This window comes from Eucyclogobius newberryi, unplaced genomic scaffold (genome assembly GCF_026437365.1).
Source record: "Eucyclogobius newberryi isolate DKJ021-1_F unplaced genomic scaffold, fEucNew1.0.hap1 SCAF_15, whole genome shotgun sequence".
NCBI classification, from domain to species: Eukaryota; Metazoa; Chordata; class Actinopteri; order Gobiiformes; family Gobiidae; genus Eucyclogobius; species Eucyclogobius newberryi.
The window spans coordinates 33,501,783-33,519,722 of record NW_027315779.1 but is presented as its reverse complement, the minus strand read 5'-3'; the positions used below and the strand labels follow the sequence as shown (position 1 = coordinate 33,519,722).

The 17,940-nt window shown below is 49.4% G+C and overlaps 1 protein-coding gene across 1 annotated transcript in view; it reads right to left on the bottom strand.

Moving 5' to 3' along the window:
- Positions 1–9,598, bottom strand: part of castor2 (cytosolic arginine sensor for mTORC1 subunit 2) — a 96,082-nt gene extending 86,484 nt beyond the window's left edge. The window contains exon 1 of the mRNA XM_072445464.1: positions 9,479–9,598. Coding sequence (XP_072301565.1) covers positions 9,479–9,591 — 113 coding nt within the window. The 5' untranslated portion in view covers positions 9,592–9,598. The remainder of the gene's footprint in view (positions 1–9,478) is intronic.
- Between the last annotated feature and the right edge of the window lie 8,342 nt (positions 9,599–17,940).

Here is a 17,940-nt window from a genome sequence, read left to right as displayed (position 1 = left end):
CCACGAGCAGACATGGTCCACGAGCAGACATGGTCCACGAGCAGGCATGGTCCACGAGCAGGCATGGTCCACGAGCAGGCATGGTCCACGAGCAGACATGGTCCACGAGCAGACATGGTCCACGAGCAGACATGGTCCACGAGCAGACATGGTCCACGAGCAGACATGGTCCACGAGCAGGCATGGTCCACGAGCAGGCATGGTCCATGAGCAGACATGGTCCACGAGCAGGCATGGTCCACGAGCAGACATGGTCCACGAGCAGGCATGGTCCACGAGCAGACATGGTCCACGAGCAGACATGGTCCACGAGCAGGCATGGTCCACGAGCAGGCATGGTCCACGAGCAGGCATGGTCCACGAGCAGACATGGTCCACGAGCAGACATGGTCCACGAGCAGACATGGTCCACGAGCAGGCATGGTCCACGAGCAGACATGGTCCACGAGCAGACATGGTCCACGAGCAGGCATGGTCCACGAGCAGACATGGTCCACGAGCAGACATGGTCCACGAGCAGACATGGTCCACGAGCAGGCATGGTCCACGAGCAGACATGGTCCACGAGCAGACATGGTCCACGAGCAGACATGGTCCACGAGCAGGCATGGTCCACGAGCAGACATGGTCCACGAGCAGACATGGTCCACGAGCAGACATGGTCCACGAGCAGGCATGGTCCACGAGCAGACATGCATGGTCCATACGCCCTGCCACTGCACCGTTGTGTTCTGCAGTTGTGCAATTACACTGGATCATCTGCAGGAGATATTCTGGAGCAGCAGTCTTACTGGTCATAACTGGCAGGTTGTTGTCCACCAGTTTCCATCACCAATCCACTGTGTTCATGTCACCTTCCTTTCCAATCCACACCATGATCTGGAAGTAAACTCTTGTTTACTTGGCAGTGGTATTTGGTGCAGACTCAATTGGAGGAAGACGTTCTGGGGCAACAAATTATTTGGCAGTAACGATTTTCTTGCTAAAAAAGGTTGTAGCGCAAAGTGAATGGCTACTCTTTTCGCCAAACAACACCGTCATTGCCCTGGTCCCGTGGTCCTCTGTGACATTCCTTGCTTGATGTGGGAGCAGAAACACATTTGCACAGGATGGTTGACTCGCCATTCACAAGTTTCTGGAATTCTGTCTATTTTCCAACACTAAAAATGCGTGAAGTTGTATCACATCCTGTGAAGGCGTGAATAAAACGCAACTGGGAACACAACTCACTGTTCAGGACTCATTTCATCTCACTGATGTTGTACACTTTTGTAGCTTTGGTCTGAACGAAAATAGAGGCCTCTATTTCTGGTCCCAGCATAGTAGAGGAGAAGAATGAGCACGTCTGTATCCTCCCCTATCAAGGTTGTGGGCCAATGTTCTGAGGCGTTGACTGCAGCTTTGACCATGTCCATGTCTGCATGTCTCATCAGTGTCTGCTCATTGACAAGGTCAGAGGTCAGGCCTGCCCAGGACTGGTTGCTGCGGCGGATCACATGGAAACCCCTGGAAAACGTATAGTATACATCATGGTGTCTGGTGTCGAGTTGGCACATTTCTTGGAGGTAGAGATCAAGTAGTTAGCATTTGTTTAACACTATTGTAGTTGACTGATCATCTCAATATCAATGTTTTCCAAGACTCAAAAGTCTTTCAAGGTGTTTCGAAGCGTAGGTCAAACATCGTGGTACACACCAAATTGAGTTTGGTGTACCGTTACAGCCCTAGTAATCTCATAAAATCATGTATTCCATAACTATATAATTATGCCAGTACAATTTAGACAAGTCCAATGAATTCATAGACCCAGAAAACATGGGGTTAGACACCAATAATACTTGGCTAGGTCACAAAATTAAAGAGTTAGCATATTTTAAGGACTTCCTGCCAGTCTTGGACGCCATGTGTCCAAGACTAGTGTCTAGTGGTCAAACTTTGGTAAACTTTTAGTATGTTACTAAGGACACCTAATACTACAAGAAATAGTGGAGAAAACTTTTGTTAGAATTTTTTTGGGGTTAGGCGTTTTTTTTTCATATATGCAACCGCCTAATAGAGACGATTCTGTGTGAGGGAGTCCTAAGTCCCACCCATATGCCTAAGCTTTCTAATGATGCATCACACTCACATGTGGAACGTAAGATCCTCTTTTAATAAGCAATGCCATTTGGGTCCAACCATTGTGCACAGGGCGATTTAGGTGGATCGTAACAGGTTAAAAACTAAGATACTCCAAGGGTAAAAAGCAGAGCACGCGTCGGCTTGTCCTCATGCTATCAACAAGCAGCGACGCACAACAACAGAACACAATTGTGTTGGCACAAAACTAGTGGTTAGAACGAAGGAGAAGGAGCTTTTCAAAACGTGCATCTGAAAGTTTATATGCACATGCTCACATCACGCTGAGCTCTGGGATTGTGCTGTGATGAGACATGACCAAAACTAACATGACTCATTTGAAAAAGTAACTTGGGCCGTACTAGATTTCATGGGTGCACAAAACTAATGAGTTACGTTCCTTGCTACTCTAAAAAAGTAATTTGAGTACTTGAACACATTAACAGCTAATGCGTTACCCCCAACTCAACAGCATGTTTAAAGGCTAATAACAACACAAATAACACATGTGTCTTTTAAGGATATGACAGTTTCCTTCCAACTCTGAGGCATCTGACCTTTTAAAGGGCCCAGTGAGAAGTTGATACAAATAGTAATAGAGATAGTGTGGCTTTTAGAGCTTTAAACAATAAATCTCCAAAGTGTAGATTTGGTACGGAAGCAAAAAACACAGTAATGTAAATAGGGCCATGATCACTTATGGGCCTTTTACATTAGTACCTACATTGGATGCTTTTTTTTGCACCCGCTGGCCCCTTCGGTTTGTCATAAGCGAGTCCAGTAGCAGCAGGAGACATAAACATGCTGCACACTACAGGAGTCTAGAGTCTTTAAGGAAAGTAGAAACAAATGCAGACCACAGACATGAAGAGTCTTAAAAAAGACTGCACACTTTACTGTGATAAAGACCAACGTTGTGCGGACAAAGCTAGCTCACCTAGCATCAGCAGTTTCCTGTCCAGAGTAAAGCAACTCACTTCGAGACGACAAAGTCTTCAAAACGATCAGAGCATTGTGGTTCCAGTTTGGATGCACGTCCACACTGTGTTATTATCATTTTTATAATGTGCTGAAATAGTGCAGATAAAAGCTTTTAAAAAGGCACAAACGGTTGACAATAAACTGCACAGGAAGTGAGTTTACTGTAGCTCTAATCTGCAGCAGACTCACGTGACGATCTACATTCTCTTTGTCATATTTTTGTAGAGCTTGTTCTTTTGTGGACTGGGCTTTATAGAATTTGGGAGGAAATACAATAAGAACGTGGACCATTTAATCCATTTGAGGGAGTCGGATCTCTCCTTCACTGTGGAACTCTATTACTATCACTATTTTCTCCCAACGGAGGGTTTTGTAGTTTTTTCCTGCAGAAGGAGGGGCTAAGAACGGGATGCTGGGAGATTATCCATTTGATGTTTGTTACTCTGGTTGAACACAACACCAACACAGGGACTGCAACAACAGAACATAATAGAACAAAGACATTTAAAAAGAAGAAAAGAAAAGAAAAAAAGCTTACTTTAAAAAAAAGTACAAAAAATGCTAAGAGCCCACAGACTTATCCAAAAACACATCAAAAGATGGAAGGGAAGCCATTTTCAAGGTTAAAAAAACAGGCCCTACTGTACAGTTAATATAACATTTTGAGAGACTTTGAAAGAATTGAGAGGATTTCAGAGCGTGTTTCATGGTTTGCACACATCTATGTAAAATGTAATAAATGCATGTTTCAAACTCCTCAGACACAACTTTTCACTGACAAACCAGAGCTGCTGAATATTGACCCAAGCTCCTCAATAGTTGGTTTTCATTATTGCAACTTCAGGCCATTTGCCATGTGCATCAACTGCATCAAAGAACATGTGATTTTCCAATGACGCTGCAAAGTCAGATTCTTTGTCAGTTCCATGGATGTTGTGGTGCCAGTTGAGGTCGGTTCTTTCGTTTTCTGGACGATGCTGCTTATTCCTCGATAGCTGCATCCAAACGCGGCCACCAGAAGTAGCAGCATGTGATCTCGATCATTCGCACCACTCGACAATGTTCATTCAGAGCTTTTCTCTCGAGGGCAGAGGAACGACGACATGGTAACCCCACAAACATTCAGACTGTACTGAAAGATTATTACATCTCACAGTGTAAGTTCTTAACTTTTGTGTCATCTCTCCACCTTTTCCACGAACATGTTCATAACCTCAGAGATCAGGGTCAGTGCGCGTGTGTTTCTTTACATGAGCTGTGGTCGCTGGACAAGCTGTCACATCTTTGATGTAGAAGATCTTAGCTTGTGTGTGCTCACTGTGCTCGGTAGGTAGCAGGAGTTTGGAGAGCCCATCAGCATCCAGGTGCTGGTCAGACTTTCTGTACTTGATCTCAAACTGGTGGGCTGATAAGAGCAGAGCCCATTGTTGTATGCGGCTGGCAGCCATGGAGGGGACGCCTGTGTGAGGACCAAAAATAGAGGTTAGGGTTCGATGGTCTGTCAGTAGTGTGAACTTTCTGCCATTTAGACACTGGTGGAATGTCTCGAAACACAATAGACAAGAGTCCTACACGTACAATCTGTGCAGTTTCTTTCTGCTGTGCAACACGACTGCCCCCATCACAGGCCAGTTACATTGGCAGATTTGGATCAAAGTGAGCGAGGGCCAGTTTCACATCTTTGAGTTCTCACACTGTTAATTTCCATTTGAGTTGCTTTGTATAACAGTTTGTGCAAAACTTTCAGTCGGTCTGTGTGGTTAGGTACAAATCTTGCAAATCGTGTGTCAAAAACCCAAGAAATTACCGTAACCGACTCATATTTGTCGCCTTGACCTTTGATGGTGCCTTCTGAGACCTTTGCTGTCATTGACGTGTTCCAAATATTCAACTGCTTGTTGGAAAACTCACATTTGTCTTTTCAGACTCTTAATCCATATTCTTCCATATGGATTGTCGTTTTAGTGTTACATCTAGATTTCTCATGTGGCTTTGCTCATCAGATCCTGTAATGAGCAGATAATCAAGGTAGAAGTGAACACCTGAAAGGCCACTCAAGATCTGGTCCATTGCTCTTTGGAACAGCGCAGAAGCGGACATGATCCTGAAGGGAAGTCTCTTGTACCCATACAGTCCTTGTGTGTCACAATTGTTAACAGCTCCTGTAACTTTGGTTCAACATGCAGCTGAAGCTTGTGATTAATCCATCTTGCTTAATTTTTTGCTAGGCCTGAGAAAAGATCATGGATAATGTAGTAATGGAAACTGCTCAGTGGTTAGGGCTGGGTTTACCGTGACCTTTCTTCGTGACTGGAACAATGGGTGTAGCCCACTAACTTGTGCTTATAGGATCCAGTGCTCCATTTTTGGGACAGGTCTAGATTTGAGACGGTTGGGAGTACCTCTTTTAGGTTTAATTTGTATCGCAGCTTTTGCGATACAAAAATGTGTGTTCAATTGTATCACCAAAGTGCTTAAAAGTACTGATCACTCGTCAATCGATCGTCAATAACATCATGACACATGTAGGACGCTGTGTTGTCATGACGAGTCCCGCTGCTGTCTCAGATCAGAGTCTTAAAGTGGGAGGAGCCACGTGCTGTAAAGTTAGCGTCAGATTCACAGCTCCTAAACTTAAAAGTCTTTGCAGATCATTCACTGCCAAACACTCATATTTACACTGCAGTGACACGACCTCGTTTTTAACAATCAGATGTGTATTTTGGGCTCAGTGAATTACACTGATCCTAATGTGCAGCCGGAGCTGAGACGAATGCTTAGGGACCGTCATCAAATAGCAAAACGAAAAATGGAATGGAACGTCAAATAGAGCGGTACAATTTGAATAACACATAAAATACAACATGATGGACGCCACAGCAACATTTATTTTTCCATCAGAAGCTTAACACATATTTTTTGTGAGTGTAAAGACAATTAATATGTAAATGAGACTCCAGCAAATAGTCATCTGATGATGATGATATGGAAGAAAGTTGTAAATAAGGCAATCTGACTTTGTGTTGATTAATTTGTTCAACAACTAATTGGATTTGTAAGTTTTCTTTTTTATTTAAAAAAAAATGTTTAAGTCAATTTGTTAATATTTTTTTTTTTTAATAGAATTTTACAAATACATTTTAAATAAATAATCATGTTATATCAATGGAAAATATTGATTGTTAGTCACTTTCATGTTTTGCTATGGAATTATCAAATTGCTATACAAATTTGAAAAAATTAACGGATTGTTTAGCACAGGGGTGTCAAACTCATTTTGGGCGGCGGGCCGAATTTGGACGCTCAGGCTGGGTCGCGGGCCGAACATAACGTAAAACATAAAACAATAAAAAAAAAAAAAAAGAAATAAAGCTTTATATAGCCTACGCTGTTTTTGAAGCAATTACTGGATCAATTAAAATAAATTACAAACACTTTTGTTCTCATAAACTGAAATCTATTAAGAAAAACAAGTGTAATTTCACCAACACTGTGCTTCAGTTTATGTGCATCACAACTTCAGAGATGATCTACAGAGATAAACATTTAATCTATTGTTAAATATTGTTAAATAGGTATTTGGAACTGAAAAATATTGTATTTGACTTTATAACAAAATAAATTTCAAGATTTAAAAAACCTTTTAAATGTACTAACTAACATTTCCACGTCTGTGTAGTTCTCTGTACTTCTCTGTAGTTCTCTGTTCACCTGAACTGACTCACCTCTAAATACAAACACACGTGGAGAGTTTAAGGAGGTTAAGTTATGAGCCACAGTTTCCATCAAACCAAACTCTTTTCTCATCGTGGGCCAAATATTATGTGCAAAATAAAACAATAAAAAATATAAGAAATAAATAGCTTTCTTACAGCCTAGTAATAGTTAGAGGATAGGAGACTGTTGCACAAATGTGCAGCAGGTGAAAGACTGCTCATTTCTGATGTGAAATGTTCATATCACAGACATGTTTCTGCTCAAACTCAATACAAGTTCACTATTTTCATAGTTTAAGTTGATCTTAGTGACAAATGATTCATGTAGTGACTCAAATGAGGTCATTGTATTTGTGTTCAGTCACATTAGTGTGACACAGTCATGTTCAGACTTTATTACACTCTGACCTGTGTTTGTACCTGTGGCTCCTGATCTGTCCAGGTTTGTAGAAGATATTTTCCTCACAAAGCATCATCACAGAAGTTAGTTTTCTTGTTGTTAGCTCCACTTTTAGCACAACTCTAAAATCCACAAAACAGTATTCTTTCTTTCTTCCACGTGTTTCCTAAAGCCACACGTCTCTGTCCTCGCTCAGACCTCTGCTCTGAGGTGCGTAAGTGCTGTAAAGTGCGCAAACGCGTGTCTTACTTCTTTCAGCACTTCTCCCTTCGCAGTACACACGGCAGTGAAGAGCCGCGCGGGGGAGGGGCGGCCACCAGCGGCATTGTGGGACGTGTAGTTTTAGCGCTAACAAGGGTTACGGAAGTAACTACCGTTCTATGAACGAAAATAATAATAATATCAATTCAAAATGTTCGGCGGGCCGGATTAAAACGTTTGGCGGGCCGGATCCGGCCCGCGGGCCGGATGTTTGACACCCCTGGTTTAGCAGCTGCTGCTGTACAAGAGAAAATCCTTAATCTGAGCCCTGTAATGTCTTTCATACTACCAAGTTCTCCATCACAAATGTTTTGGTTATCTTTTTAAGATCTTGTTCAAGGGACTTCTTTCATCATCATCAAGTTTTTGAGCCACTTGCACCTAATAACGCTGCGTGAGCAGTTTCCTGCAACAATGTGCAGTGGACAAACATTTTTCTGCTTGTTGTGTTCAACTGTAACGTCCTAACATTTGGACGCGCCCCCATGTATATCTTTTCAACTTTTGCCTAGTCTCTTTGAGTTCAGATCCCAGTGATACCTGCGTGCAGACCTGCAGCTGTAGAAGGAACCTGCAGCTGTAGAAGGGACCTGCAGCTGTAGAAGGGACCTGCAGCTGTAGAAGGGACCTGCAGCTGTAGAAGGGACCTGCAGCTGTAGAAGGTACCTGCAGCTGAAGAAGGGACCTGCAGCTGTAGAAGGGACCTGCAGCTGAAGAAGGGACCTGCAGCTGAAGAAGGGACCTGCAGCTGAAGAAGGGACCAGCAGCTGTAGAAGGGACCTGCAGCTGTAGAAGGGACCTGCAGCTGAAGAAGGGACCTGCAGCTGTAGAAGGGACCTGCAGCTGTAGAGGGGACCTGCAGCTGAAGAAGGGACCTGCAGCTGAAGAAGGGACCAGCAGCTGTAGAAGGCACCTGCAGCTGTAGAAGGGACCTGCAGCTGTAGAAGGGACCTGCAGCTGAAGAAGGGACCTGCAGCTGTCTGCAGCTGTAGAAGGGACCTGCAGCTGTAGAAGGGACCTGCAGCTGAAGAAGGGACCTGCAGCTGTAGAAGGGACCTGCAGCTGTAGAAGGGACCTGCAGCTGTAGAAGGGACCTGCAGCTGAAGAAGGGACCTGCAGCTGTAGAAGGGACCTGCAGCTGTAGAAGGGACCTGCAGCTGAAGAAGGGACCTGCAGCTGTCTAAGGGACCTGCAGCTGTAGAAGGGACCTGCAGCTGTAGAAGAGACCTGCAGCTGAAGAAGGGACCTGCAGCTGTAGAAGGGACCTGCAGCTGTAGAAGGGACCTGCAGCTGAAGAAGGGACCTGCAGCTGAAGAAGGGACCTGCAGCTGTAGAAGGGACCTGCAGCTGAAGAAGGGACCTGCAGCTGAAGAAGGGACCTGCAGCTGAAGAAGGGACCTGCAGCTGTAGAAGGGACCTGCAGCTGTAGAAGGGACCTGCAGCTGAAGAAGGGACCTGCAGCTGAAGAAGGGACCTGCAGCTGAAGAAGGGACCTGCAACTGTGGGAGCAGGTCAGACCTAAACACCTCAAGTCCCACATGGCAGAACATGCCAAATCATGAGCTCTGGCTCCACAGGAAACAGCAGTGACATAAAGCGGTGCTGAGCACGTGCCCTCTCCATGTTGATTTAATACAGCTTAGAAAAAGAAACGGATCCATTGACTTTCTGTTCAAAACTGCAGAAATGACAAGCCTCTTCATAGTGACATTTCACTGTGGCATTATTTTCTGGACCTCAGTTGCTGGACAGTCCAGGATGACTCAAACATGCAGGACTCAAGCACAAGTCCGAGTTAACACCAGAGTAACAAGGTTAGAATCTCATCAAAGTTGGTTTCGCAAAAATAATTCTGCTTTAATTTTGATGCTTGTTTTTTCTAACGACCCTGAAGTGCGGGTGTCCCCCAAACACAGAAGTGCTGGTGTCCCCCAAACAAGCCCCACTCCGCGCGCCTGTCCCCGGCGTGCGTGCGCCGGGTCCCCCGGGTCCCGGACGGTACCTGGTTCTGGACGAGAGGAAGGCCAGCTTGATGAGCCCGTGCGTGCAGAGCCGGATGCCCTCCCGCTCAATACTCGCCACCTTCAGCCTGTGCTCCAGAATGTGCAGCTCCATCGTTTCCGCCAGCTTCACGGCGCCAGGTTCACGGCGCCAGGTTCACGGCGCCAGGTTCACGGCGCCAGGTTCACGGCGCCAGGTTCACGGCGCCAGGCTCACGGCTCAGAGCAGGTGCAGAGGTGAAGACATGAGGTGAGGAGGACTGGACGCCCCGGGGCAGAGGAGAAAGAGGAGAAACAAACAGGGCGAAAGAAAAGAGAAAAGTGGCGCTGCGCGGGACCTGCAGCGGAAGCGCCCGCACTCCTGCCGCCGGACTGTCAAAGTAAAAGCACGCGTCAGAGTTACTTTAACACATTCTTTGCAAATTGTTTTCTTTAGAGACACGAAGCCAACAAGCAGAAGTTTTATGTTTTCACTTTTTCTTTTCATATTTGTTTTAAATAGGAAAATTAACAATTTTACAAGACCAGAGAGAATAGACAAAGAAAATCACTATAATCAAATCAAATATGTCCTAATTCAAGTTAAGTCCAAATGTGATCCATATTTCGTTAGTTATGATGTCGATCCAGTCCCTGAGCCGGTGCAGTTTGAGTCATCTATTTTGTGTGATGGCCTTCTTTCCTATAGCCAGGAGCGTGCTCCAAAGGTATCCATCTATTGTGTCCATAGCCTGTGTTTTAAGGCACATGTACAATGAGGAAAGTAAATATTTGAACACCACAAACAATTATGAAACCATTGTATGATTTTAAATAAATTATTTGTATGTTGTTGCTGCCAAATATGTATATGAACACCTGAGAAAAAAATGTTAATATTTGGTAGCCTTTGTTCGAGAGGTCAAACGTTTCCTGTAGTTCTTTAGAATCAGAATCAGAAAAGCTTTATTGCCATTGTCAATGAACACAAATTCAGAAACATGGGGACTTCTCTTGGTGATTCAATGCTACACAACACTATAAAACAATGAATAAGTCATAACAATAATAATACAAAATAAAGATAAAAAATAGAAAGTGAACAGTGAGTGATTCAATTATGGTTAAAGTGACAGTGGGGAGTGGCCTTCTACCTGAGGGGAGTGGCCTTCTACCTGAGGGGAGTGGCCTCCTGCCTGAGGGGAGTGGCCTTCTACCTGAGGGGAGTGGCCTCCTGCCTGAGGGAAGTGGCCTTCTACCTGAGGGGAGTGGCCTTCTACCTGAGGGGAGTGGCCTCCTGCCTGAGGGTAGTGGCCTTCTACCTGAGGGGAGTGGCCTTCTACCTGAAGGGAGTGGCCTCCTGCCTGAGGGGAGTGGCCTCCTGGCTGAGGGGAGTGGCCTTCTACCTGAGGGGAGTGGCCTCCTGCCTGAGGGGAGTGGCCTTCTACCTGAGGGGAGTGGCCTTCTACCTGAGGGGAGTGGCCTCCTGCCTGAGGGTAGTGGCCTTCTACCTGAGGGGAGTGGCCTTCTACCTGAAGGGAGTGGCCTCCTGCCTGAGGGGAGTGGCCTTCTACCTGAGGGGAGTGGCCTTCTACCTGAAGGGAGTGGCCTCCTGCCTGAGGGGAGTGGCCTCCTGCCTGAGGGGAGTGGCCTTCTACCTGAGGGGAGTGGCCTCCTGCCTGAGGGGAGTGGCCTCCTGCCTGAGGGGAGTGACCTCCTACCTGAGGGGAGTGGCCTTCTACCTGAGGGGAGTGGCCTCCTGCCTGAGGGTAGTGGCCTTCTACCTGAGGGGAGTGGCCTTCTACCTGAAGGGAGTGGCCTCCTGCCTGAGGGGAGTGGCCTTCTGCCTGAGGGGAGTGGCCTCCTGCCTGAGGGGAGTGGCCTCCTGCCTGAGGGCAGTGGCCTCCTGCCTGAGGGGAGTGGCCTTCTGCCTGAGGGGAGTGGCCTCCTGCCTGAGGGGAGTGGCCTCCTGCCTGAGGGGAGTGGCCTTCTACCTGAGGGGAGTGGCCTTCTGCCTGAGGGGAGTGGCCTCCTGCCTGAGGGGAGTGGCCTCCTGCCTGAGGGCAGTGGCCTCCTGCCTGAGGGGAGTGGCCTTCTGCCTGAGGGGAGTGGCCTCCTGCCTGAGGGGAGCGGCCTCCTGCCTGAGGGGAGTGGCCTCCTGCCTGAGGGGGAGTGGCCTTCTGCCTGAGGGGAGTGGCCTCCTGCCTGAGGGGAGTGGCCTTCTACCTGAGGGGAGTGGCCTCCTGCCTGAGGGGAGTGGCCTCCTGCCTGAGGGGAGTGGCCTTCTGCCTGAGGGGAGTGGCCTCCTGCCTGAGGGGAGTGGCCTCCTGCCTGAGGGGAGTGGCCTTCTACCTGAGGGGAGTGGCCTTCTGCCTGAGGGGAGTGGCCTCCTGCCTGAGGGGAGTGGCCTTCTGCCTGAGGGGAGTGGCCTTCTGCCTGAGGGGAGTGGCCTCCTGCCTGAGGGGAGTGGCCTTCTGCCTGAAGGGAGTGGCCTCCTGCCTGAGGGGAGTGGCCTCCTGCCTGAGGGGAGTGGCCTCCTGCCTGAGGGGAGTGGCCTTCTACCTGAGGGGAGTGGCCTCCTGCCTGAGGGGAGTGGCCTCCTGCCTGAGGGGAGTGGCCTCCTACCTGAGGGGAGTGGCCTCCTGCCTGAGGGGAGTGGCCTTCTGCCTGAGGGGAGTGGCCTCCTGCCTGAGGGGAGTGGCCTCCTGCCTGAGGGGAGTGGCCTCCTGCCTGAGGGCAGTGGCCTCCTGCCTGAGGGGAGTGGCCTTCTGCCTGAGGGGAGTGGCCTCCTGCCTGAGGGGAGTGGCCTTCTACCTGAGGGGAGTGGCCTCCTGCCTGAGGGGAGTGGCCTTCTACCTGAGGGGAGTGGCCTTCTACCTGAGGGGAGTGGCCTTCTACCTGAAGGGAGTGGCCTCCTGCCTGAGGGGAGTGGCCTCCTGCCTGAGGGGAGTGGCCTCCTGCCTGAGGGGAGTGGCCTTCTACCTGAGGGGAGTGGCCTCCTGCCTGAGGGGAGTGGCCTCCTGCCTGAGGGGAGTGGCCTCCTACCTGAGGGGAGTGGCCTCCTGCCTGAGGGGAGTGGCCTTCTGCCTGAGGGGAGTGGCCTCCTGCCTGAGGGGAGTGGCCTCCTGCCTGAGGGCAGTGGCCTCCTGCCTGAGGGGAGTGGCCTTCTGCCTGAGGGGAGTGGCCTCCTGCCTGAGGGGAGTGGCCTCCTGCCTGAGGGGAGTGGCCTCCTGCCTGAGGGGGAGTGGCCTTCTGCCTGAGGGGAGTGGCCTCCTGCCTGAGGGGAGTGGCCTTCTACCTGAGGGGAGTGGCCTCCTGCCTGAGGGGAGTGGCCTCCTGCCTGAGGGGAGTGGCCTTCTGCCTGAGGGAAGTGGCCTCCTGCCTGAGGGGAGTGGCCTTCTGCCTGAGGGGAGTGGCCTCCTGCCTGAGGGGAGTGGCCTCCTGCCTGAGGGGAGTGGCCTTCTGCCTGAGGGGAGTGGCCTCCTGCCTGAGGGGAGTGGCCTTCTGCCTGAAGGGAGTGGCCTCCTGCCTGAGGGGAGTGGCCTCCTGCCTGAAGGGAGTGGCCTCCTGCCTGAGGGGAGTGGCCTCCTGCCTGAGGGGAGTGGCCTCCTGCCAGGGTGAGAAGGGTCGGCTGTGATCCGATCTTGTCTTTCCTCAGCTGCTACAGGAAGTACTTCCTCTGCTGGTTCTTCTTGATGAGGAGCTGATGGTGGCTCCTCCCATTTGAGGTCAATTCAATTGAATTAAATTTATTTTTGTAAACAAAATCACAACAGCAGTTGCCTCAGAGGGCAACAGTAAAAAAACGGATTAAACAATGTCCATAAGGACGAGAGGCGATGTTCCAGAGTCCTCTGTCCTTAGACCCTCCTTCTGTCCTTAGACCCTCCTTCTGTCCTTAGACCCTCCTTCTGTCCTTAGACCCTCCTTCTGTCCTTAGACCCTCCTTCTGTCCTTAGACCCTCCTTCTGTCCTTAGACCCTCCTTCTGTCCTTAGCTTCTCCTTCTGTCCTTAATAAATATTTTTGTCAAATGGCTATGATGGTCATTACTTTTTTACATTTCTTGGTTATAATAACTATTTTTAAATACTTATAATATCCTGTTCCTCCAAACCAAAGGATTCATTCAACATATCAAAGCACATTTACAAACTAAAGCCATCTTTCCCTTCAGTGTCCTCTGGACAAGCCACAGATGACCTCTGCGATGACTGTTCTCCAGGTCAGTCAGGACATATACCTGCTTTGTAAAACCTTACCTTGAAGGGTAGAGACTGTCTCTTCCGCTCCGCTGTTCGTTTTGTTAGTCTTGGATTTTAAATCACACATTTCCACCAAGGCCACATCTATCTTTGCGTTTCTGCCTTTGTAATCTTATCAGTATCTACCACAAAGCCGTGATAATCACTGGGTCTATCTTGCTCCGGGACTCCTCCGATGCGGCGCCTGAGCAAGTGCGGGCGGAGGCGCGGGCCATGGCGGGGCTAGTTAGCTTAGCTGTAGCATCGCTAGCAGGGCTCTCTGGGGCGTTGTTCAACTTGTTTTGTTTCTTGTTCCAGATTCATGATGTGTCGGCTCCCGCACAGAAACCTCCAATCTCCCCAGGTGAACTCAGAATATAGACAGATTCAACCACAGACAGATGTAGCGCCCACCATCACGGAAGTCTTCCACAGAAAAGGTTTTACAATGTAAAACTTTTGTTGTTGTTTTTTACAATTTAATACTTTTGCATCATTATTTACATGGAATAGAACAGCAGTAAACAAGACATTCAGACTTTAACCTTAACCTTGGCAGAGGAAATACTCCTTTTCAAGCTCACAGTTTGAAGCGTGGTCTCCATTGCACTCACTTATTAAACTTGAATTTTAGTGGACAATTGTTCTTTCATTTTGGTTTGTAAATCATTGAGGAATCTGTGGATATGCATCATTTTAAAATAACTTGTGTCACCTGTATTAAATCCCCTACTGATGACCAAACATATTACGACTAAAGGTAAAAGCAATTTACTACCCACATGCTAATAACGATTCATGTCCATCAGGAAAATACATAACAAGTTAAAGTGTCTAGATCTAATAATAACATAAAGCTCAAATTGAGATTCAGAAGTCATTTAAAAGTAGATTTGCAGATCTGTATTTGTTGTTTCCACCAGCCCTGCTCGCCTCGCTTCACTTCTGTAGTCATATTTAAACATTCTATAGAAGTTATCATTTTCATTTAAAGAATACCGCATAGCATTTAGAGGCAACACAAGTGATGACAGTAGTTCAGTTGTTTTGGAGCTATTGTCTCACATTCTTCTGGATAAAGTTGTTTTTCTGTTGTCGACAGCACGAAAAGTTTGGGACGGCACAAAAATGACGGCTTTATAACATGGAGTGCTATGTCTGCCTGAAATACTGAACATTTGTGTAGCAACGGCAGTGAAAGCACCGCCCACAACACAAAAGGAGTTTATGACGCCGTTATTAAACAGATATGGTTCGTCTTTGAGCCTGGTAAGTTTATCCAGGCTCCAACAAAAGAAAAGGTGATTCTTCTGTAACATCTCCTCTGTCGCCACTGCCACCAGGAGCGAACAGTTAGCTTGTGTGGCTATGCTAATAAACGTTATTAGCCTACCTGCAAACACTTTCTTACTGTCCTGGCGATTTACTTCAGAATCAAACCGTTTCCCACCGTGCTCTTGAATGCTTCAGTACACGGAGAGATATAAGGCTGTAAAAGTTGTGGAAAGTCTTTGGGACCGTGCTGCATCGCCAACTCCAACACCAAGTGAGCCCTGTTGGCAAACGCTGGCTCTTTTATATATATATTTGGCAACGTGTTCCTTAAGTACCTTTTGTTTTCTGTGGGATGTGCTCATTTCCCTCTCACAGCACAGATGCGCTTCATGTCGTGTATTGCCAACTGAATACTGAACGTTATGGAAGTGGACTTGAGTAGGGCTGGTGTAAAGAAGATCACGTCAGAGTTCCGTGTAGTAATTCATATAGCGAGTTTCTATTTCACGTTCTGCCTCCGTGGACATTCCATCTTGGTGGGAGCGTTTTACCAATGTACAAAATGTAAAACGTCGACACTTACATTCCTTTAAAACATTCACAAAGGAGAAAAAACACAACAGAAACATAATGCATAAAACATATCAGGTTTTGAGAGTTGGCATATCTGAGAGTTCGGCCCTTCTCGCTGCAGCCTGTCAGCGCCACACGCCGTGCAGTGCATGAGGTGACCATCGGGGGCAGTGGCGGTGGCAGACAGGCTGGTGTAAACATGCTTGGTTAGCTGACACAAAGCTCCATGTAAACTTTGATACTCGGCCCTTTTGTGACGTACGAAACATCATGGTGGAAATGCCTTCGGAGAGGATTGTAAACATATAAAGCTGCCCCGCCCTGTGGCATTGTGGGAGTTGGAGTTTCACTGGCTTTATACAGACTTAAAGGAGACAAATGATGGTTTCAATTGAGTTTAAGGGATTCATATTGAGCTAAATTTTGTTAATTAAGCAAATGATTTATTGCTTTGCCTGGAATGTTCCACAGTGTAGACCAGGGCTGTCCATGAACGCAGAGGACCAGAGACCGGACGCAGAGGACCAGAGACCGGACGCAGAGGACCAGAGACCGGACGCAGAGGACCAGAGACCGGACGCAGAGGACCAGAGACCGGACGCAGAGGACCAGAGACCGGACGCAGAGGACCAGAGACCGGACGCAGAGGACCAGAGACTGGACGCAGAGGACCAGAGACCGGACGCAGAGGACCAGAGACGCAGAGGACCAGAGACCGGACGCAGAGGACCAGAGACCGGACGCAGAGGACCAGAGACCGGACGCAGAGGACCAGAGACGCAGAGGACCAGAGACCGGACGCAGAGGACCAGAGACCGGACGCAGAGGACCAGAGACTGGACGCAGAGGACCAGAGACCGGACGCAGAGGACCAGAGACCGGACGCAGAGGACCAGAGACGCAGAGGACCAGAGACGCAGAGGACCAGAGACTGGATGCAGAGGACCAGAGACCGGACGCAGAGGACCAGAGACCGGACGCAGAGGACCAGAGACGCAGAGGACCAGAGACCGGACGCAGAGGACCAGAGACCGGACGCAGAGGACCAGAGACGCAGAGGACCAGAGACCGGACGCAGAGGACCAGAGACCGGACGCAGAGGACCAGAGACGCAGAGGACCAGAGACCGGACGCAGAGGACCAGAGACGCACAGGACCAGAGACTGGACGCAGAGGACCAGAGACTGGACGCAGAGGACCAGAGACCGGACGCAGAGGACCAGAGACGCACAGGACCAGAGACTGGACGCACAGGACCAGAGACTGGACGCAGAGGACCAGAGACCGGACGCAGAGGACCAGAGACCGGACGCAGAGGACCAGAGACGCAGAGGACCAGAGACTGGACGCAGAGGACCAGAGACCGGACGCAGAGGACCAGAGACTGGACGCAGAGGACCAGAGACCGGACGCAGAGGACCAGAGACCGGACGCAGAGGACCAGAGACGCAGAGGACCAGAGACCGGACGCAGAGGACCAGAGACCGGACGCAGAGGACCAGAGACCGGACGCAGAGGACCAGAGACCGGACGCAGAGGACCAGAGACCGGACGCAGAGGACCAGAGACCGGACGCAGAGGACCAGAGACCGGACGCAGAGGACCAGAGACTGGACGCAGAGGACCAGAGACCGGACGCAGAGGACCAGAGACGCAGAGGACCAGAGACCGGACGCAGAGGACCAGAGACCGGACGCAGAGGACCAGAGACCGGACGCAGAGGACCAGAGACGCAGAGGACCAGAGACCGGACGCAGAGGACCAGAGACCGGACGCAGAGGACCAGAGACTGGACGCAGAGGACCAGAGACCGGACGCAGAGGACCAGAGACCGGACGCAGAGGACCAGAGACGCAGAGGACCAGAGACGCAGAGGACCAGAGACTGGATGCAGAGGACCAGAGACCGGACGCAGAGGACCAGAGACCGGACGCAGAGGACCAGAGACGCAGAGGACCAGAGACCGGACGCAGAGGACCAGAGACCGGACGCAGAGGACCAGAGACGCAGAGGACCAGAGACCGGACGCAGAGGACCAGAGACCGGACGCAGAGGACCAGAGACGCAGAGGACCAGAGACCGGACGCAGAGGACCAGAGACGCACAGGACCAGAGACTGGACGCAGAGGACCAGAGACTGGACGCAGAGGACCAGAGACCGGACGCAGAGGACCAGAGACGCACAGGACCAGAGACTGGACGCAGAGGACCAGAGACCGGACGCAGAGGACCAGAGACCGGACGCAGAGGACCAGAGACGCAGAGGACCAGAGACTGGACGCAGAGGACCAGAGACCGGACGCAGAGGACCAGAGACTGGACGCAGAGGACCAGAGACCGGACGCAGAGGACCAGAGACCGGACGCAGAGGACCAGAGACGCAGAGGACCAGAG